This window comes from Phasianus colchicus, chromosome 6 (genome assembly GCF_987193195.1).
Source record: "Phasianus colchicus chromosome 6, bPhaCol1.hap1.1, whole genome shotgun sequence".
In the NCBI taxonomy this organism is placed as follows: Eukaryota; Metazoa; Chordata; class Aves; order Galliformes; family Phasianidae; genus Phasianus; species Phasianus colchicus.
Window position 1 is genome coordinate 15,014,432 of NC_143441.1, and position 22,964 is coordinate 15,037,395.

Here is a 22,964-nt window from a genome sequence, read left to right on the forward strand (position 1 = left end):
TCATTTTGTAGTAACTATAAGTAGCACTTACTTTGCATAAAATCGCAGCATTAGAATGAACAATTCTATGTTTTTAACCCAGGACCCTTTCAGAGCATGATCAGCTTTTCAAGCTTCATCCACTTATTGATCAGTTGGTTGAAAAATTTAAACAGCTGTTTGCTCTTTGCCAAAACATTTCTCATGCAATTTATTTAAGAGGGGAACTATTTTAAATAGCATATTATACTTCCAGAAGTCTCAGTGTCATGTCAGAGTTTCAAGAATCATTCACATGCAAGTATGTTGTTTTAATGCAGATGTTGGCAAAGTGCAGAAGTCAGCTCCTTCCTATCCAACTTTATGCTCTAACTCTGACATAAATCAGTGCTGGACCTCATTCTCCAGATTCTAAATTTCAATATGCCATTTCAAAATGAATATATTTTAAATGCATTATTTATTTTACCTGAGGTAATTGCATGTCCTATATCAGTTAAAGTTATCCTGAGAGTTCACGATAAAAACGAACTTCAGAGCTATGAAAACTATGAGGCCTAATCCCCCAAATCTCTTCTCCTTCTAGACTCTCTAATGTCTAATCAAATTAGCAGTTTATTAGTCCTGCCTTCACTTGAGGTATTAACAGTTGGGGTTTTCTCTCTCTTTCTCTATTCTTCCCACCTCTTCTCATCTGCTTATTTCTGCAATAAAGGTAGAATCCTAGGTTCATCTAAGGATTCTCTCACTGGAAGGCAAGAGAAGTGTTAGAGGCAGAGTACATCAAATACATGGAAATGCAGAAGTAGACCTGCTTGCAAAGCAAGGCTCTCAGTTCATAGCAAATTGCCTCTTTTGATTTTTTTAATCCAAAATTCTTTAAATTCTCCTCAGAGCAGATGGCCCCTGGGCCCTGCTCACTGAAAACTGTTGATGGCACAGCTAAGAGCTCTGCTGCCTGCAGCAGCAGGATAAAAGACCAGAGACTCCCTTCCACAGGCACCTGCCAGGCACTGTGGCCCTAGGTACGATTCCAGGCAGACACTCCCCACATCAGAGTCTGCCCTACAGCCATGATGTGGGATTCTGTGGGACACAGCCCCAAATATGAGGCACTCAGGATGGTCTGTGGCCTTGGGACAGATCCACCATCCAGCCAGCCACTAGGCACTGGAAACTCTGAAAGGTGGTGGTGTCAGCACTGAATAAGCTTTTCTTCAGACCATTTTGTCTGAAGCCATTGAACTATGCAACACGAATCAACATTAATATTATAGAACCCGGCAGCTTAAGAATAAAGATGCTTAAAAGTGGACATGAAGAAGACAGAATTGATGCTGTTGAGCTGAGCAAGTTTCTGAAACTTACTTAGCAATGAGTTAGACAAAAAGTTCCTCAGTGCTGCCCACACTTTAAAAACTGAAATTTCTGTCTGACGTCAAACTCTTGGAATATCAGCAACCACAAGTGAAGTTTTCTCCCATCTCCAAGTGACAAGAGTTTGTCTGGGATGCCGGTGGCCTGACCTTGGCTCTTCACATCTGCATTACATCTTGGCAGGACCGTACCCTGTGATACACCTGGCAAAAGGTCTTCAGTGCTTGGAAACTCCCACTAGTACAGGACATTGCAATTTAAAGAGTTATCAAGAGAAGCTGCTAATATCAGCAACTGGCAGTATTGTCTCTGCTTTCTTTGTCCTGCTCACCTCAAACTGGTCCCCCTTGTCTACTACTGACTTCAGCCATCAGCTTTTGGTCCTTAATTTCAAGTTGTTCAATGGGCTGGTCCCAGGTAATCTGAAAGAACTAGATCTAGATCTCCAGGAAAACAGTGACTGAGAACTGCTCTCCTGTGCATGGTGGAACTGCCTGCCTGCAGCGACAGAAGCATGTCTGACCTGTGACTGGAACGACCTCCCCACAATGCAAAACTTCCTACCACCAGCTCCAAGCAGGCATCACGTTTCTTAGGTCTTCCCTTCTCTAAAGGAAAACACTTAGCTACGTATCGCTTTTCAAACCAAACAAAAGTAGGTATGTTAAGAGATGTTATTAAAAAAGAATTCACTCCAAAGATCCTTTCACTCTTCCTGACCTTCTGCTTGTGGAAGATAACCACTTCATCAATGACGGCAGTAGTCCTGTAAATTCACTAGCAGAAGGCTTTCAGATGCTGACAATCAGCTTTGTGGCAGAACACACGTGCAGCAGAGTAGAATTCCCAAGTCAATACCAAGTGCTTTCCCCCAGAGCACTCAGCTCTTCCCCTCCAGAAGCTCACACCTGGGTACCACTCACAGCGATGTCACGGAAGAGCATTCTGGGAAGTGCTGCACAAATAAGCCCACAAAACAATTCTGAACCCGCATATCAAACATTGGCAAATTGTTTTTGAACTAGAATACAATGTGCCAGTCCAGATAGGCTTGCTGTTGCAGTAACCTTGGTGTGCTCATTTCCATGTAAATACACAGAAGGTTCTTCACCTCGGAGATATTTCACAGGGGTCTTTACATCTGGAATGCAGGCATAACGTGAAAGCTCTGGGAGAGCTTGTAAATCATTTGTGCTAAATGCCCTGTGCAAAACTCAGGCATCCTGAGATTTTCCTCAGTGGAAAACAAAATAAAATGCTCTAATTGGGTTGTGCAAAGTTTCATGAGCAAATCCATACCTAGGCAGAACTTTTAGAGGACTTTGGAAGATAAGAACACTGGCTGTTTAAAGTCCTTAGGTGAAGTACCAGCCCTGGGAAAACTCTCATCCCAGCGCCAGCTACCTGAACCCACCTGCTCCTGCAGACAACTCCTGCAGCACTCCCTACACCCATCCCTTCTAAGACAGAATTGTTCTCCCACTGTACCATAGAGGAAGAAGTCGGTATGGTGCTCTGTGTGGGGTTACACCTAAGTCCTTCTAATTCAAGTAATGGAAAACATTGTTTTTCAACACTGCTACATTCTCCCATGTGTTCTGGTTTAATAGGAAAAAAAAAAAAAAAAAAAAAAAAGACATTCACGTTAATTGTCTTCCAAATCTTGCCTTCTACAGTTTCTGCTTAATTTTTTCCCACCTAAAGCACCAAGTACTGTATACTTAATAAATTATAAAAGCCAACTTTCACCATTTCTCTACTCAGACATTGCTCAGAGGTGGTTTCAACACAGAAAGATGTGTGGGAGGTAACCTAGGACTTCCTCCAACAAAGCACTGAAGCACACTCTTAAGCATGACAGCATCCGAGCTGAAAACAGTGGAATGTATTTCAAGTAGTGTACATGTATCAGAATTTTATTGAAGTTCAAAGACAAATGAAAAACAAACATATGATAGACAAAAAAAAAAGGGCAAAGACAAAAAAAACCCAAAACATTATCAATAGAAACGGACAGTACGGCATTATCTTCTACTGAAATTCCACAGAAATAAGAATATGCTTACTCAATGCTGCAATGTTCTTTTTGGTGGTAGTGACAAAAAGTAGCTTTATTAGAGTATAAATTGACCCACTTCCACTTAGGTGAAAGTAAACTGTTTTCACCTCCGCTGCCAATGAAGCTGAATGATAAAACATGAGACTCTTCGTAATTCAAGAATGATCCTAAAAAGCACATCCTGTCAGTAGAATCACGAGATTCTGTAAGATCTTGGTGTTCAGGAATTTGTAAGTATACATGTCACAAGATCAAGTTCTCTCTTCCTTCACAGTTTCCACACAAAGCGCTCACACTTCTAAAATGTATCAGCATGCCTAAGACATTTGTTTAGGGGGCAAAAGTAGAATTGTACTGTTGTTCCAATCCATTTAGAGAGCTCTTAGATGACATCCCCAACAAATTGGGAGTTTTGTTTTGTACCTGCACATTTTTTTTCCACAGTAGGGCTGGATTTTACTACCACTTGAGTGGGTTTTCCCCTTCTCATCACGTTTCTAGTGCCACTATTTCACCAGATATCCAAAATACTTTTGCACTAACAAGAGGCACTGGTTGTCCCAGGATAGTATCCAGAAAAGATACATTGAGGAAGGTTGAAATCTCACAGTACTTCCCCCCCAAAAAATACAGGCTAAAGTCATTGCAAGTCCTTTGGCAACAGCAAGCCTGGAGAAGCCGATATTCAATTAAAAAAATTAAAAACTGAATTTATCACAGTACTTTCGAATGGCTACAGCTGGGGGGAAAAAAGGTAGCACTTCTGTTTTTACGGTCAAAATATTCTGGCAAATACAGAACAAAGCAGCGCAGTGCTGTTAATTACAACATTGCAATGGACTAATTAGTCATACCATCAATAATCAGCCTTCCCCAGCACTCATTCACCTTCAGCCACGCGTCCTTTGCCTTCCTCATGCCCACAATGGGTAAAGCATTACACAGACCGTGTGGCACAGCCGAAAGTAACTACAGAGCGTGGCTTTCTGCCGATGGCAGGGCTTAACTGCTCCTCATGCCGGCACAACCAACCCATGTGAACGGCAACTGTGGCTCTCTGTTGCAATTATTTTGAAGTACTGCATTCTACATTCCATCAAGTAACACGACGCGAGGCAAGAGATCCTAGAAACAGCCACACGCAATGCATTTCGCTGTGCACAGTAACATGCAGTCACGTCAGAATGAAATATTCATAACTCACGGGAGATGGAATTCTGCGTTCATCTCCCACCAAACACAAACCACGGGGTATCGCCAGAAAAACGAAACCCTTGGATCCTCCCTATCGAGCTGTGCAGGCCCTGTTCAGACCATCAGGCTGCTATATTCCCTTGTAATTAAAACAATAGGATGGATATGATCAAACTGAAAACGCTGGAACCGTACGAGGCAAACAGCACAAAGCAGGGCTCTCCGGTGACAGACACCAGGTTTCCCAAAGCCCCTGCATTTCTCACGCTGATTTCAGCTCCCCTCATGCAAACAGGCGGTCTGGCGGAGTTGTTGCATTCATTTATTGCACCGCCGTTCCGCATTCCTTCGCCGCGTCCCCGTTCTCTTACCCATTTGCAACAAAACCAAACTATAGTAAAACTAGTTTAAGACCCGCGGCTCGGAGGCAGCGGATCGCAACGTTTCTCCGTTTCGCCTTCGCTCTGGGCTCGGCACCTACGCGGGGCGTCCATCAGCGAACCGCCCGGCTGCCGCTCACGCACCGCCGCTCCCATCGCGGCGCGCACAACCCCGCTCCTCGCAGCAGCGCCCGCACAGCGCTCCGACAGCCCCGGGCTCAGCCCCGCACGCCGGGGACAACTAGCGGAAATGAAGCCGGTGCCCGCAGACAAAAGCGCGCACGGCCGCCGCGATCTCAATGGCAGTCTCCCTCCGTGCCACCCTCCCGACTTTTCCTCCGCCGGGAGACGTCCCCGCACCGCGCGCTGCGGGCTGACCCATTTCCCGCCGAACTCCGCCACCCGAGGCTCGCGATGACACAGCAGGGCCGGAGGGCGGGCGGCGGGCTCCCTCCTTCCCGCAGGTGAGCGGTCCCCGCCGCCGCCGCCGCCCGACCCGCGGGGAGGACCCTCCGGCGCTGCCCCCCCCCCCCACTCCGCGAGCGAGGCAAACTTTGGCGGCGGCGGCTCCCGGCCGGAACAATGCCCGCCGCCCCGGCCCCGCGCCTCCCCGCCCCGCTGTCCTCAAGCAACCTCCGCCGCCGGCCCCCCGCCTCCCTCCGCCGCCGCCGCCGCCGCGCTCACAAAGGGCGGCGCGGGGCTGCCCGAGGCGGCGCGGCCGGGGCCGGGCGGAGGCGGCGGCGGTGGCGGCGGGGCCCGTTGCCCCCACCCGCCCCGGGGAGCGCGGGCGGGCGGGCGCGGAGCGGTGCGGTGCGGACGTACCTTTTTGTCCTCTTTGTCGCTGCCGTGCCGCCGCTCCGGGTGGCCGCTGTCGGCGGCGGGGGCCGGCTCGGCGGGCTGCCCATCGCGGTGGTGCGGGCGCTGGTGCGGGCAGCCGCCAGCCCCCGCCGCCGGGGGGATGGGCTCCGGGCACGGAGAAACTCCCTTAACATCCATCTCCATCTTCCAGTTCACTGTATTGCGAGACAAAAGCAGGCGAACACTTTCCACCACCCCGCTTCTTTCTTTGGCGTTCCCCGCTCTCTTTTCCTCCTTTCTGCTTTTTCTCGCTCCGTTCCTCCCCGCCTGCCTTTCCCCCTCAGGAGGCCGTGGCACGCATGGCTCCGGCTGCACCGCGATTCTCCCCGCGATCCTCCCGACTTTTGTAGCCTGTGTGTGTGCGCGCGTGTGTGTGTGTGTGAGTGCGGTGTGCGCGTGTGTGCGCGCGTGTCCTTGGCGCGGTGGCCTTCAGCCGCCCCGACTCAGCGAACGCGGACGGAGCCGCTCTCCGCCGCGGAGCCCAACTCGCGGCCCCGGGCGGTTGCGGGGTTATCGGTGCCGTCCGTGTCCCGGGCCCGGAGGAGCCCCGCGGGCCGCGGCCCTTTGAACAAAGTTGAGCGGAGGAGCGGAGGCCGGGCGAGGGGGCGCGGGAGGCCGCGGGGCTCGGCCCGGGAAGGCTGACAATAACCCGCTAATGTCAAGTAAAAGTTAAACCTCCCCTTCGTCCCCTCCCCCCAGCCCAGGCAAGCGCAATACAGCAAAGCGAAGCGGTTTCAGACCTGAGCGAGGTGCTGGCGGCGAGCGGAGCCGAGCATTGACCCGGGTGTTGCCTTTATTTTATTTTCCCCTCGCCTCCCCCCAGCACCACCCGCCCTGCAGATGGGGGCTCCGAGCTGCTGGCGGCGGCCGGAGCGGCTGCGTGGGGCTGGAGCTCCCTCTGCTCAGGCTGCCGGCGCCACGCAGCACTGCACAGCGAGAGCGGAGCGAGGAGGGAAACGGAGCCAATTCCGGCAGGGAAGCTACAAGCAGGACCCGCCGCCGGCCCTCCGGTTGCTCCGCAAAAAATACAGCCCGAAAAAAATCGCACGTGAGCTCTAAAGCGATCGTGGCCGCAGCGTGCCTGCGGTTACTTCATTCCCCGCGTCGGCTTCCTTCTCAGACCGAAGTTGCACAGCACAGGGAAAATGCAACCTCATTAAGAGTGTTTTACACCAAACCTGCGGTATCTGAAATGTCTTTGCCTGAGCTGGGTCAACCCTTCAGCAATCCCCTTCTCACAGGTCTGGATACACCAAGGGAGGTTCAGGTTAAATGTTATTAAATCGTTTTCTTCTCCAAAAGAGCGGTGAGGCAGTGGCACAGGCTGCCTAGAAAGAGTCACCATCCCTAGAGGTGTTCAAGAAATGTGTGGATGTGGAAATGAGAGACACAGCAGGCATGGTGCAGGTGGATCAGTGGTTGGACTTCATGACCTTAGAGGTCTTTGCCAACCTTAATTAATGGTAAGTAAGCACAAACCTAACTATTCCTCTATCAGGACACCCTCAGGTGTCTGCACTTCTAAGTTTAACACCACATGGTCCTGATAAGCAGCTGCTTTGAAAGTCAATTGGAAACCTTTCTGGAGAGTCCACAGCTGTGAGTGCCCCCTCCCTGGAGGAGTTCAAGGCCAGGCTGGATGGGGCCCTGGGCAGTCTGATCTAATGGTGGTAATTGTGCCCCAGCAGGGGGTTTGGAAATGGATAATCTTTAAGGTCCTTCCCAACCTAAGCCATGCTATGATTCTAAGGACACATGCAATCTATACCTGATCCATCTGATGTATGTACTGAGCCCTCCAGGAAGCACTCTCTGCTTCACAGAGGCACTGGGCCACTCCCTCAGAGCTGATCAGTATTCCCAGGTGTTGTAGAACACATTGTGTTCTTCCCCTTGGGTTCTGTTGTTTCCCAGCAGAACTGTTACTGTGGGAACCTGAACGGATGCACCTGAGCAGCTGTAACAATATACTAGGGCAAAAGGCAAGAGCTAATATCACAGCAGAAATAAAAATATGTCATGGATCAAACCTGCATCTTAAAAGCATACATCTCTGAAGATTCTTTTGTATTATTCTTAAAGCGCAACAAATATTTGTGGGTCTTACTGTCTTCTCTAATGTCTTGTTGCAAATATGAAGTATTCTTCTGTAACAATGAGCATCTGTATCTAAAACCGAGGTAAGTAATAAGACAATCAAGCCATAAATACTGAAATTTATAATCAAATACTTTATACTACTTACAATCATTTATTTAAAATCATTTAAAGATTGTCCACATCTTGGGGTAGAAAGAATTAAACATCCTGCTATATGACAAAGATGACACTGATGATGACACAAAGATGACTGCAGAATTGGTCAACGCAAAGTGGGAGCACATGTAGGTAGCAAATCACACAACCCCAGTCAGTCCATGCAGTCACCTGCTCCCTCCACACAACAGGACCAAGAGCACACACAGGGAACAAAAGTCTGGGCTTGGGAGCTTTTGCAGCTTGGCTCAACGTACTCCCAGTAGCACAGGTTGGAAAATGATGACATGGAAGTAAAAATACAAATATTCATTCACAGGCTGCAATGCGTTCTTACAAGATTACTGATAAAGGACATAAGAACCTTTTCACAATGGGTAATATTAAATCACTCTCTTAGGAAATAACAATTGCCAATCTACCATCTTCGGATCTGTGGAGTAAAATTCAAAGCAAAACCAAACCATCTAAAAATAGAGAGAAGCTAACCCAAATATAAACATTTCCCCATGTGTTCTGAAGCTCACTGGAGCTGGACATTGGCAGGAAACCAAGGAAAACTAATTCCGAAGAGGGGGGGGCCTTGACTCCGAAAGCTCTGCTTCTAATCCTAGGAATTTCAACCCCCAACACCAACAGAAGCTTCTTAGATGTTTGGAGCAAATATGATCATGCATAAAAAGAGAAGGGCACGTCCTGGAGTATATGAAAGCCAACACAAAGATCTGAACTTTTGGCATTTCAAATTAAGACTTACTTTTTTTTTTTTTTTCCTTTTTTTCATCTTTCCCTTTTGTATAAGAAAAGGCTTAGCATGTCTCTGCTAAAATAAAAATAAATAAATAAACAAATATATATAAATAAATATATATATAATAAAAAATAAAATTGTTACAAATAATTAAACAAATACAATGGTGTTCCCAGCTGTTCTCCACACAGACCAGGTTTCTGACCAGCTGCTATTATTTATTGGATTGCAAGATAATCCTAAGTAGAACGTGTTTCTTCAGGCCATAATAAAGGTCTAAAAAATCATCTCAAATTCCCATGAGAGGAACAGTGATTTTCAGGCCAAACATACTTTGGGATACAAACAGAAACTCCCATAAACTGGGCATGTTGGAAATCTGCACCAGCAGGCTAAGGAGATAAGAAAAACAACCTCCTTCCAGTCTTCTCTGTGGCCTTTCTGACAAGTATCAGGTTCCTCAGATCCAAGCAGAAGGAAGTTAAGTTTTGACCTGAGTTATTTGGGTAAGCATGGAGGGAAGAGTGTACTACAGACCCTAGCAATGCAACAAGGCACACAGCTGAGCAGCTCATCATTATTACGTAATGGTGAGTTTTCAGTAGCTTTAGCTAACTTAGTATGAATGTCGAACTCAAATCGTAAGTCTACCGAATAATGTTGGAATCTGCAGTGGATGAATGGCAAACCAGAGTCAACTGTGTCAACTCTCCTCTGGAAGACGATGTGTTGAGAAGCAGAAACCAGGGAGTCTCACTGGAGGGCAAGTCAATCCACACCCGCAAGGCTGTGTTCATAAGAAAACAAAATCACGTTGAATGCTTTTCAGATGTATCAACAGTGTGAAAAAAGTCAGCACGGATACTTTGCTCTTATTCACTGTGGCAAAACAGCACACAGTTTAGATTTCACTCTAGAATAACAAAACATATTACAGAATACAGACTGTCTATTACCACACGCAACATGTATTAAGAGTTTTGGAACCCAAACCTATCACTCATTTTTCAAGAGAAATGACATTAAAACACTGCTGGTGAAATCAATACTACAATTCATTACCACACGCTTCATGCTCCTGCATATCTTGCAGCAGTGGGCTGTGCTATAAAACAGGTGTAGGTGACTGAGTAGATGCAAGAGACATTGACATTTTAAAATGGGAAAGGAAAACTTTTCAGGAACAACTGCATTCTTTGTCTCAAAACAATGAAAATTTGTGAGTGATAAGACAATTAAATTACAAGCCACCTATCAGAATGATTTGATGAAAAGAGGCAAAGATTTCTTCTCCTAGAATCAAGTTTCATTTTTGCATTCTTATTCTTGGTTATGATCAGTTGGTAATACACTACAAGGTGCAGGCCACGTGGCAGGGGAATCCTCTATAGTCCTAATTAATAAAGCTAGAAATGGTAGGAAGTTGTACACAAATGATTTGTCTAAGATGACAAAGTAGTTCAGCAGCAGAAAACATCTATGTCCTTTCCAGGGTCTCTTCTTTGGTCATTTGTCATTTGTTGCATTTAAAATTTGTCACTTTCCTGTAAGCAGATTTAAAATAACTGCTAATAAACTAACTAAATAATTTACAGATGTTTACTCACACAGCAATTCTTGTTCAAATATATTTTCATGTCTTTTTCAAGCATGTATTTATGTTAATATGTATAATCTGAAAATGTTTTATGTAAAATGTGCAAAAATGGATACTGCAAGTTAAAAGGACAGATGTAAACTTCACAAAAAATGCACCTACCATGGTATGAGAGCATTTGGTTTTCCAATGCTTCACGTATCTGCTAGTTTAGGATTCACCTACCTGCTCTACTCAGCATTTGAATAATTTTGACCTTTTACCAACCTTAGACAATTCATACCAAAGGTTTCCTGTTGTCAGTGCAAGCTCCTTGGGGCCTCACTCACCACTGTATCTGTCAAATTGCATTCCAAGCTATTTCACTGCTTGCTTCAGAGTTGCAAACAGAGTTGCCTTCACATGAAGACTCTGACCTTATCGATAATTCCCTCTATACTATACATTTCAAAGTGGCTGACACAGATGTTCATTGAGTCATTTTCCCACCCATCAATCTGTTTCTGTTCTCTAAGGTGCTTTGCTGCAAGTATGCAAATCTGGGGGCTCCCGAAGCTTTTGAGACCTACGTGTGCAGGTATTAGAAAGTCTATCATTGTATGCATTTAGTAAAGCTATCCTATTCTGTTGCATGGAGATGTAAAGACATGCTGTGATTATTCTGAAAGAGGAAAAGCTGAAAATACTGTTTGAATTCCACCATTCTTTGCACAGTCTGATATGAAAATTGATACATTACAAGCTGCGTTTTGAAAAGTATCTCGCTTTCTAGCTTTCCACCCACAAATTTGATAATATCGACTCTCCCCTGCATTCTAACATTTTCACTCGCAAGTACCAAAGCCACAAAGAATAAATACACAACTCCAGACTTGAGTGATGTTTTTCAGCCTTTTAAAGACTTATCTTCATTCCTTTTTGGGGGGACAAAAGAATTCCATAGCCCTCAGGAGGAAGGTCTCCTGATCTCCTTTTCTAGAAAGCCATAGAAAATAAAATTGATAAGCTTCATGACTTTCACACATGAACACAGTTCTTTGCAGTTCATACTATTTGTCACTTATACTGACAAATAAAAGCATTTCTGCCATAGACAGAATGTTTCATTCCTCCTTGCCCAAGAGAGCAATGGGCATGAGAACTCTTCACTCACTTTCCAGAAGAATGTCATGGTTTCAACATGGAAGTAGCTCTTCTGCAGATGAAGGGCTTTTTATTTTGTTTCCAAATTGCTGTGTGAAGTGAAAGAAGCAGCAGATGTTTCTGCTGACTTTTCAGCAAGTTGGCCTGAGATCACTGTTGGTCAGGACACCTCCAGGTAAGACAGAAGGCCTCACTCGACTGGTCCAAGGAGGTAAACAGGAGAATAGCACTGCCATACAGAAGTATGTTCCACACAGCCTCAAAACATCTGCATTGCGCTGGGTGATACTGCAATCTTCTCAGTTCCTGTGGAAGCCTGGAGCTGTGCCAGCTTGAATAATTTCATCTAGTTTTCAGTTGTTTGAAAAGGGAAACATCAACCAAGTTCAACTTATTTTAGAAACTGGGGAAGAAGGTAATTTATCACTATAATAATTTATAAGCAAAAGGGAGATGCACTTAAACAAGGGAAAAAATAAATGGTCGTTATTTCTTCATGGAGGTGAAATCACCATTGATAGAGATTAATCCTTCAGGTCTGAGGCACAAGAATGCTCTGCGAGGGATACTACATCCAGAGGCAGCCAGAGGTTGGTGTGGATGGATTGGGTCACTGGAGTTCAGAATCTCATTAAATGGGCCAGATAGACACTACAAGGACTAGGCCTTGATGTTGGTGTTTGGGTTGGCCTTCAGCTTTTGTGGTTTAGCAGCTGATCTGAAGCACACACACAACAAACAGTTCTGCTGCATAAAGTGCTGAGGAGATTTCTGTAGGAATTAGTGCAGGACTTTCAGTTTTCCAAGCATCTCTACATTTTATTTCTGATATTTGGGTCCTAGAGGAACAGCCTTAGAGCTGGGATATACCAGGAGCTAAGGAGAATGTCCAGAGCACTTAGGTTATTAGTTCCACCCACCCTTTCTTCCCACTTATGTCCCTTATAGTAGAGAGAATCATAAGGGCTTACTGTGCAAGTAACATCTTTTTTTTTGTGGCAGTAGTGGTAGACTGCAGTTTGTACTGAAAGTAACACCTCCTATTCATTTCCGTGGAAACTACAACAAAGAGCACAATAATACTATCTGATAGAACAAATTCTCAGCTCATAATACTTTTTTAACATAGTCTCTACCATTAGCTACACATTTTCACCAGTAATGTACAAGAGCCCACATGCTGTGCTCATAAAAATCTGCACCAGCGGAGGTGACCCACTGTCAATGTCAACACTGCTGAAATAGAATCATAGAATACTTTGAGTTGGAGGGGACGCACGGGGATCAACAAGTCCAACTCATGGCTTCACAAAGGATCAGCCAAAACAATCAACATTCTGCAGGAAAATACACCACCCACTACCTATCTCACTTTGCTCACATCCACTGCTGGTCTCCATGAATATTCAGCAAACACTGATGAATCTCAGTGGGTGCCATGTTTTCTGTATGGAGGGTTTCAATGACACACCTTTGCTTCATTCACACTTCCATGTCAGGTGCTGATTTATCAGACTCCCCCTCTGAAGTCAACTGTCACACAGCAACAAAGTGAAATAGAATATTGTTGTATAGTGGTGGTATGGTAGTAGAGGTTGAACCTCTACTATCTGCCACTGATACCTTAGGGCAACATAATAAAATTAAAGGCATTACTTTCAGAGCAGCCCTTGTACATGTGCAAATAAAGTTTTGAGTTGGGGTAATGAATTTTGTTTAGAACTGTCAAAACTGAAGTCTGGAGAATTTTCTTGATTATGTAAATATATGAGTAATCCATGTGGTAGCATCTGTGTAAACAATATGCACAAAATCACTTTCTTAAAATGTTTCTGATTTTACTTTTTAAATTATTACATGCTGCTCAATTTGACTTCTTCCAGTTCCTACTCATTCTGTGGCACTGCTGAGATATGCCCCATTCTCTGTGTTCCTTCTTTAGATTAGAAATACATTCAAATTCACAAATTTCTAATATAAAAAAGTAAACACGCTTAAACGTAAAGGAAAAAAGTGTGCATAAAGCATACATGAGACTAAGTGCAATAAATTACACCTTCTTAAGGCTGAAACCTTATGACAAATATGTACAAGATTAATTACTCTTCTATTCGACTGCTGGGACTTCAGTCTCAAAGTTTTGTCCACTGTACTCAGATCTTAATTTGCAAGTGGCTGAATCCTCTGAGTTAGACCGTATTTGTTTAAACAGTATAAATAAAACATTTTAATTAATCTTTAGGACGAAGACTGACTTAGTTATCTCTGCCTAGGATAAACCTCAATACAGCAATTACAAGGTGGAATGAAGAACTGGGCTTTGAAAGAGAAAGAAAGTTTCTGAACTTTCCCTTTCCAAAAAAATTTTAAATTCCATAAATAATTTCAATATATGTGCATTTTTGAGCTATCAATGTCTTAATAATAAAGGTCACATTTTCATTACTTCAGGTTTTGCAAGATTCTATAAAGTAAAAAAAGTGCAGAAATTTTAAAGAAATACTTGCTGTGTGGGGACAACATATTTCCAAAAGCAACATGCAAAATGTATTTTTGTTTAATTTTTCTACCCACAACTGTAGTGAAAATCAGACATATGAACAACTGCTTATGAAGCAAATTAATGAGGATACATGAGAAAACTAAGATGCAAAAACCCAGGAAACTGATGAAAGTGAAAACCCTGCAAATGATATTTTGATTTTGAATGGCAAATTCAAGATAGACGAGAGACCAATGCACGAAAGGACAGTCTTTTGTTCCTTGAAAGAATGGGTTATTGTACTATTTGTATTTCTTGGACAGCATCACTGGGTACTACACTCGTAAAATACAATGGAAGGCACATCCCTGCCCCAAGGAGTGTACAGTCCAAAAGCCAATGGAATGATGTCCAGTAATTTCAAAATTAGTAGGATTAGACCCCAAACTAGACAAGCATACTGGAATAGCAATGCCTGACAACTTATTAGCAACAGTGCAGCAAAAAAACAATATTCAGCCTAACTATTCAAAGACCAGATGTGTTGATGACAGATTAAAAATAAATAGACATGGTAATGGATATGAAGAAAATAAACTGAAGTTGCAAGGAAATGTTTTGATTAAGAAGCTGATGTTCTCAGGTCAACTCTGCTGTCAACAGAGTACGACACTTAACGGTCTAAAAATGCATTCGGGGCTAAACTTCAACTTTGTGAATGCAAATCACTGGTGTGTGCAGTTGTTTATCACTGTCACTTGTACAAGCAAATGATAGAATTTACATTGGTAAAAGCCCATTTGCGCTTAGTTTGTATTCAGTTAGCACATGCAGCTGAGGTTTGTATGCATATCTGTATTTTTTATCGTTTGCTTGCTGAAAAAGCAGTGCTCAAAATTGTACCTGGAAAAACAGATATCGTATTTTGGAAATCTGGTTTTGAGTAGTGCTCAGCAAAAGAAAACAACCCAATATAAAGCTGAAGATACAATCTAATCTGTTTCCATCAACAACACCAAACTAAGATAATATAACTTAAGATCAAGCAGACAAGGTAACAAACATCACGTAGATCTTAGTGTGTGTCTGCCTGCTTCTCATGCCTTTCAATTGACAGTGAAGTCATTCATAATTCTGACAGTTAATACATGGTCAGTTAAGTTATTGTTCCTTTCCTACAAGTAAACACAGTTCTTAACTCAGTACTTTTGTTTGATCCTAGGATGAATACTCATGTAATGTCTGTTCTTTACAATGGTGACTGTATTGTTGCAAAATCAGAATTAAAATTCCTGGTTCAGATCAGGCATGAGTCTGACTTAGCTAACATCTCCCTATGCCATCTTCAGCATCAAGTGAGGTCGTTCACTGAGTTCTGCATCAGCGTAGTTCCAGCTATCTCAGTTAGGACTGGGATACTTATTTGATGGGAGCCATAGGGTTGTCCCTATTTACATTTAAACTATACTACATCATTATTTATTGCACATTTGCGCTTGATGGAATATTTTAGAAAAAGCTAGAGGAATATTTTTTAGAGTGAATGATTTAATTCTGAAACATGAGATTCAAATGCCAGGGGAAAAAAGCTGGGCTGCTGAACTGTCATTGTCCTTTTGGACAGTTTAACTTTTGCACTCAACTCTAAGAAACAATATTATCCCTCATACAGTAAATCACATTCACTCGTAGTCTATGATCTTATCTGTTCAGCTATTCAGCTCATTTTGTATGAAGAGAACTCTCAGCTGCAGAAAAGCATTGAAATCAGAGACTAACAGCAATCTGAAAGATTGTATTTTTACTACTTCATCAGCAGCTTAATCCATTCTCAACCTCCAAAAGATACACTCCTTTGATCTACCTGTACCCAGCCCATTTGAAATCTGGCTTCCAGAGTTTAAATTCTGGCCCTCTTGAACCAGCATGTGAAACCTGAGCCCTCATATCCTCCTGGGTACGTGTGAAGGTATTCAGAATTCAAGCCCAGAGCGGTAATATCTCTTAAATTACCTTGTGTTCTCATGAAAGTCAGTTCACAGCTCAACATATGATAAACAGTGCTCCACTGAAGCAGAATTTAGCACGCTTAAAAACAGAATGCAAGTCTGAGAGCCAGAGGGTATGTTCCTGAAGACACAGTCTACTTGAATTGATCTAGTGAACATTTTCAGTGAGGCAAGAGCTTAGTCTGGAAGGTAGTCAAAAAACTAAACAGCTATAATTAGAGATAAAGCAGCTGTACATTAACCTAAGCAGACCTGGTATTGAGAAAACCCCCATCTTCTTCGAACCAAGCAACAGCAAGACGCCTGCTGTTTGTGATGATATTATTATACTGACGTCTCACAATAACAAAACAATTATGCAGAAAAAAAAGTATTTTGTTTGCTTTCTATGAATTCAATTTCTATTTCTATTACTTTCTAATAAGAAACATTAAATTTTACATATTTTCTATGTTTATACAGATTTTATAAGCATGGCAGGTTATCCATTTTGCTAACCCTACAGTAAGTGCTCTGGAACAATTACTTGTGTGTTTACTTTATTAGGCACTTCTCTTCTGTCTTTTCCAAAGGAAATTACAAGAATATTAGGAACTGACATCCTAGATAAGACCAATAGGCCTCCTGCTCTAATGCCATGACAGCGCTCACTGCCAAATGCTCTTCAAAAGAAAATAAATTGCTCAAAGTATTGAATAAATATGCAATAACTAGTCCATGCAACACATTTCCTCTTAACTCTCATCACATTGTCATTAATTTATGCCAAAAATAACAAATTTTATCTACTGTTTAAAGAACATTTCTTACCGTTACTGCTGTAACTGTTCCCTTCACTCATATAAGGGTGTAATATTCAAGAATCTGTTAAGATTTTTTCAGAATCTACAGCAAAACAAATGCAAGTCAGTAAACATTACTTTTTCAAACAATATGGCTAACGACTTGGAGCTGTTTACATATACATTTTGATTTTTATGGCTGCATCTTCCAGTGCAGTGCCAACAATCAAATGAAAGTTCTAAATAATCTCATGATTATACACTAGCCCTGTGACATCTAATGGCTGATTTTTATGTACATTTTTTTACATGTCACAACAACATCGCAATTCAAGCTCTTATGTAAGATTTGACGCCTACTAAGGAAACCTGTATCCAGTGACATAACTCAGAGGGATGGGAGCACTAAATATGTACAAGCAGATTGTATTGCCTTTCAATCACTCTTTCTGAACAACATAACTTCAAGAATGCCAAGTTGAGAAGCTTCTTCTGTTTAGCAAATAATTAATACATTTCAAGTACACCTGCAGAATGCACGGAAGCAAAGAGCACAGAAAAATATTAAAGCTAATCTCCATGTTTCATTAAAAATTCACTTAGTCCTGTGCAGGAGCTCATTTTAGCACAAAGGTATGCATCTGTATATACAGCACATGCATATATAAAGCATATATTTCCATATTATACAGACACACGTACACCCACATATGAGAAGGCAGAGAAGTTAGATGGCAAACCAAAATATCTCATGTTCTTAGCCCTGTCCATGTTGCCATACCTCAGAATGAACTAGAAAAGCATATTAGCAAGAAACCCTGTGGCACTGGGAAAAAGTAATACTCCCCTCTCTCTCTCCCTCTTACAAAAAAAAAAAAAAGTATTTATGAGTGGAAATGGGAAAATTCCCTTGAAAGACAAAGGAGAACTGAAAGAAGTCTCAAGGGAAAAGAAAGGAATCAAACACTGATTGCCATAACAATTCTAAAATGTTAGGGAAAAAAGTTCTCTGAGCAGAAACTCATTAATTGGTATAGCTGATTGTAGGCAAGTATTAAAAGAATAGAAGGCTGATTCAGAGAGTCAATATTAAATTTAATTGAATTGGGTAGGACAGGATGGCTGAAGAACAAGTCTATGATACACGAGTAGCAGATAGAGAAGATGTAAATTGAAAGACTGTGGGACCATCTTGGCCATAAGTGCCCTCAAGTGGAAACTCAGACAAGCTGAAAAGTTAAAATCACAGATTTTTATTTTACTAAAAGTAAATATATAGGTATATTAGAGAATACCATTTGGATCGTTGGACCAGTAACTAGTTCAGAATATATTACTTGTCATAGCAGAAAGAATTCCTAATAATTTCTTGAGATGAGATTTCGTGGCTCAGGCTTTCTACTAATGCAAGAAAGGATGCTGATTTAATATGGTACATATCTTAAGAGGTTTGGGGTGGGGATTCTCTTTAGTAATTTCTTTTTTAAATGTGAAAAACTTGAATTTTTTTCACAGCAACCAATTCAACTGCGTTTTTTAAAATACTGCCCCTTGTTAGATCACTAATACTTGACTAGAGAGATTTTGTCTTCAGAAGGCAACATAAAAGAATGGGATGTAGAGATAAAAAACTTTACAATGGATGATGGTGGTTCACTGAGTGAAATTCATGTTCTCCAGAAGGAATTTTATTTTTATTAATAAACATTTTCTTTACCCTGAAAAAAAGAAGAGATCCCAAAACAAAATAGTTCAAAGAGCGTTCGAACAAAGTTTTAAAAAAATTCTCAAAATCCATGAATTTCATTTGGATAAACCAAAGTTTCCTCTTGATGTTCATTGCTTCAATTAAATTTCGGCTTTATTTCTCATGGCTTAGCAGCTCTAATAATCAGGAAGCATTCATCATCGTTTGCCATCTAGAAAACTTGTCAGCTGTATGATAGCTCAAAGTTTTAAGAAAAATTACTTATCCTGCCTGCAAAAGATAACGAAGCCACTGAGCTAAAGGAAATTCATGTATTTTATTTAAACTGACTTACAATTAAATATTAAAAAAAAACTCAAAGACATTCCTATATTTTTTTACAAGATTTGAGAAAAATTATACCTAACATGATATCCAAATGAATTAAGGTGCATTTGATTTTTAAAGACATCAGATAGTTAAGCTGAAATCTTGTAGAGCTTCAGTGGAAAGCTTCAGAAGAAAGTAAATATGATCCAGCTTTAGAAACTTCCAACTACCAGAGGATGATATGGCTATTTGTAAACAAATGGTTATTCATTAGCTATCATGTCTAAGAGATAAAGATTGCTTGGGATTTATGAGCAAAGTCACCTCATTTCTCTTAGTCTTGGCAACAATTCAGTTTTCCCAGCTGGAGCGGAGTTTCTCTGTGTTCCACAGATCTTGATACAAAATTTATCACTTGGATGCTTGTTATTTTTTCTTAAATCTAAGAAACAGTGGTCATGAGACACTGTATATGAGGGGAGTGTTTACCCAAGCAAAGCATCATGTACACAGTGAAACTGTCGACAAAACATTTTTCTCTATTTCATTTTAAAAATTAATTTGCCATTTTATGTGGAAGTAAATATCAGTGTTATCCAGAATAACAGTAGGTTAGAAATGGGTAAGTCAATAATTAAAAATATATAAAGCTTGCATAATTGCACAGTTAGTGCTGCTGTACCAAAGCAAACTCCTCACTGTGCACCTATGCATCCAAAGATTACAAGTACAGAATATCACATAGTGTGTGGGAGTGGGTCAGTTCTTCTCTCCAGACCTCTTTCAAATTGGGCAACGTAGCTGAATGACCAGAGAGAAATTTGCTGAGTGTCTCTCCTCAATCCTGGCAAATTTCTCATCATTGAGCATTTCCCAGGCAGCTATGCTTTGAGCTTACACATATGTCCCTGTCTTTTATGCTCTGTGATTTTGAATACGTTTCAAATGTCCTCTTTCCTTGGATATTTTTATTTAATATTTTATATTTAAGAGCTCTCCTCTTCAGAGACGTGTGATTATAGAAATGCAACACACATAGGCTCTGAGAGTATCCTAAGAATGACTTACACTATGTTTCAATGAAAAACCTGTTATTCTGAACTGATGACATAAGTATATGTTACGCATAAAAGCATGAAGGGAAAAAAAGGCTATGTTTGGAAAGTCTGGGCAACTTCCTAACTTTAAAGAAGTAAAAGTTATAACATCAACTGGATTACTCAGTTGAGTTTTTGGGTGCCCAGAAGGGACATCTGACACACATTAGAGAAGTACCCGAGTGGTACAAAGCTGTCACCCCTCTATGCATCACCCACAAGAGAGATGAGACAAGCATTCTATCTGGCCTACTGAATTGCTTTTTTTTTTTTTTTTTTAATACAGGAAGAAAGGCAGAATTCAAAAACGCTGTGTTGCAGGAGCAAGCAAAGGTAAATATGTATCTGTCATCATCCAAGAAGTCCTTCATTTGTGATATTTCCAGTACATCCAGACTTCAGTCAAAGATTCCATGCTGGCCTTTGCAGTCAAATAACTCCTTTCTGACACCCAGTCTGCTTCCACTCCTCTCTATTAGTTTTATATTTTAATTCTACTACTTCCCCTGTATTTACATCTCTTGGTTAACAATTTCAGTCACTCTCTTTGCTTAATGGCCATTCCCATCCTTGTAATACTTCCAGCTCCAACTCCTCATGCTCTACTTAGGTAGTTTTCTACTTATTGCTGTGGCATCAGCAGGGGTTCTTCGATGCTAAAAGAGAGATAATCACCAGCTACAGCTCGGCACCCCATATTACAATACTCGCCAAAGAGGAGGAGTTACACAAAGTCCCACTCAGCCCCTTTAGTCCAGGCAAGAAGCAGGTACAGTGCAGAGGAGACTCTGGAGAAGACAGGCGATGGACCTTAACGGCTGGAAACATGGAAGCTGAAATTTATATGGATTATAAATAAAAGACAACCACAGATTTCCATAGCATAGCTCATGCCAAATTTAGACCAGTGCTACACAACATGGAGATAATAGCTTCCTAGGTAACCATAAACATTTTTCACAGGGGCAAAAATATTTTCCTATAAACCTCCCGGGAGGCATAAATGAACTGCTTGCTTAAGGTTACCAAAACCTTAAGAGAACAATATGCGTATCAGCCCAAGGCAGACATCTGCCATAAGAAACTTCAGCCTGAGTGCTTAAAATTCAGCAAAGTTGTACTATACCTAAAGACACTTTATACTGGAAAAAGACAACATCTTAAAAATAAGGCCTTCTTATTCTACCGCTTTTTATATATGTTTATTTCTGGTTTTGACTATATCACTATTTCCTCTGAAAAACAGAATAGTGAGGATCAAGTTATTTCCTCTCAGGGGGATGAGAGTCACTTCGCAGACAATCTCAAAAACAATTTAACTAGAGCTGGCATCTTTATACTTCAAGGGTATGGGAGATGCTTCAGAAGGGCTAAACTATGAACTGAACAAAGCTTGTTTTAATAATTTTCATGTGCGCCTTTGGAAGGCATCTGAAAAAATACCCATGTGATGTCTCTGGTTGCAGTGATGCTGGATGTGTTTCCCAGGATGAGATTAGGCAGGCTGCCTTGGGTTTGCTCCACAGGGAACAGGTCAACTACCTTCATTGCCTGCCATCAGCAATGTGCCACTGAGGAATTTCCAAAAGATTAAATACTTGTTAGGATTAAGAGGCCTGGTTAAAGTGGAAATTTCCTTTTTTTTTTTTTTTTTTCCTTTTTCTGCTTTTGCTACTTATAATACCTACTAAAGAGTTATAAAAAAAACATTACAGAATCTTAAATCATCAAGAGTATCATTTGCAGAGATTTGTTTTCTCTTTCTCCTTATATTTATGAACGTATGTGCATTTGAAAATTTTATATGTCAGCAAATATCTATTAAAATAAATGCAGAATAATATCCTGTTTAGCCTTTCTAGACAAGTGCTGCATTTCAAGTCACCAGATCAGTACGCTTTGCTTTGTGTTTAAGGGTCGAGGTTGGTATAATTACTGAAGAAGAGGGATTTTCAAAGATTCAAAGGATTGCTTATCAGCAAGTACTTTATGCAACTACATAATACGTCTCTGTTCTTTAAGAAATGAGGTTGCATAAAAATTCCTTTACAAAGAAACAACATCAAATTAAAAATAGTATGTTAATAACTGTAAACTCTATTACTGTCAATTATTTCCCGATCTCTCATATTTTGGTTTATATTATCTGTCTGAATAATACAAGATTCGTGTACTTGGGAATTTAGTCTTTTGATTGAAAAACTGTTAACTGCATGATACTGTATCTCAGTCAATCAAGTAATTATTATTTAGGTGATTGTCAAAGTTTCACATGATGTTTCCATATTTTTAGTATTATATTTTCTTTGGTGGAAACAGTTGTAACTTTCTGTCCTTGCCTTTTCTCATCACCAAAAAGGAGGCTGGCACAAGGTACATGATTTCCCAACATGACAGGTCAGTCTCAAAGACTGCAGGACAGCAGACGAAGGATCTTATTTTTGGCAGAAATCTCATAGAGTCCCTCCTTTATCTTTCCAGCTACTTCACTGAATCTGACCCTGCCTTTAAAATGGGAAGCATGCAGCGAAGCATAGAAGCTCAAACGGCATAGATCTATTTTGAAACTTTTACTCCCAATACATCTCCTACAGAACTTTTTTACTTATGAAAATCAGTCTCAGATCAGGCTTCATTGTGCTTCATTGTACCAAAAAAGAACAAGGATGACTTGTCCAAAGAACAAATATTAAAAAGGAAACTGGGTAGAATGTAAGAATGCTAGCAGATTTTTATAGGCATTTGGGCATTAGTAAGCATTAATGGTTTATAGAAAGACAACTTTCAACATTAGAGATCATGTTGGATATATTAAGACTCTTAATCTAGGTAGGATGAAAACAAAAGTCCAAGGAAATGCTGATGGAAAAAGCAGCAATGCACTTTCCACTACTGCCAGAATTTGTCTCAGAGTAATTGAATTAGTCTAAGGCTTGACTTAGTCTGGCTGGAGCTAGGCTGACAAAAACAGGTATATCCACTT

General features: G+C 41.4%; 1 protein-coding gene and 1 long non-coding RNA gene across 11 annotated transcripts in view; both read right to left on the bottom strand.

Annotated features, from left to right (window-relative positions):
• RBMS3 (RNA binding motif single stranded interacting protein 3) overlaps nt 1-7,710 on the bottom strand; it is a 697,193-nt gene extending 689,483 nt beyond the window's left edge. For 2 of the 10 annotated variants that reach the window (XM_090142519.1, XM_090142516.1), the window contains exon 1: nt 5,812-6,493. In XM_090142519.1, coding sequence (XP_089998645.1) covers nt 5,812-5,991 — 180 coding nt within the window. In that variant the 5' untranslated portion in view covers nt 5,992-6,493. Of the gene's footprint in view, nt 1-5,811; nt 6,500-6,587; nt 6,836-7,615 lie in introns of those variants that run through there. The other 8 variants (XM_090142522.1, XM_090142521.1, XM_090142518.1 and 5 more) reach the window with 7 other exon arrangements.
• A 1,334-nt stretch (nt 7,711-9,044) lies between these two features.
• LOC149917445 (uncharacterized) overlaps nt 9,045-22,964 on the bottom strand; it is a 56,174-nt gene continuing 42,254 nt past the window's right edge. Inside the window, exon 3 of the long non-coding RNA XR_016467713.1 lies at nt 9,045-9,641. This is a non-coding gene — a long non-coding RNA (uncharacterized LOC149917445). The remainder of the gene's footprint in view (nt 9,642-22,964) is intronic.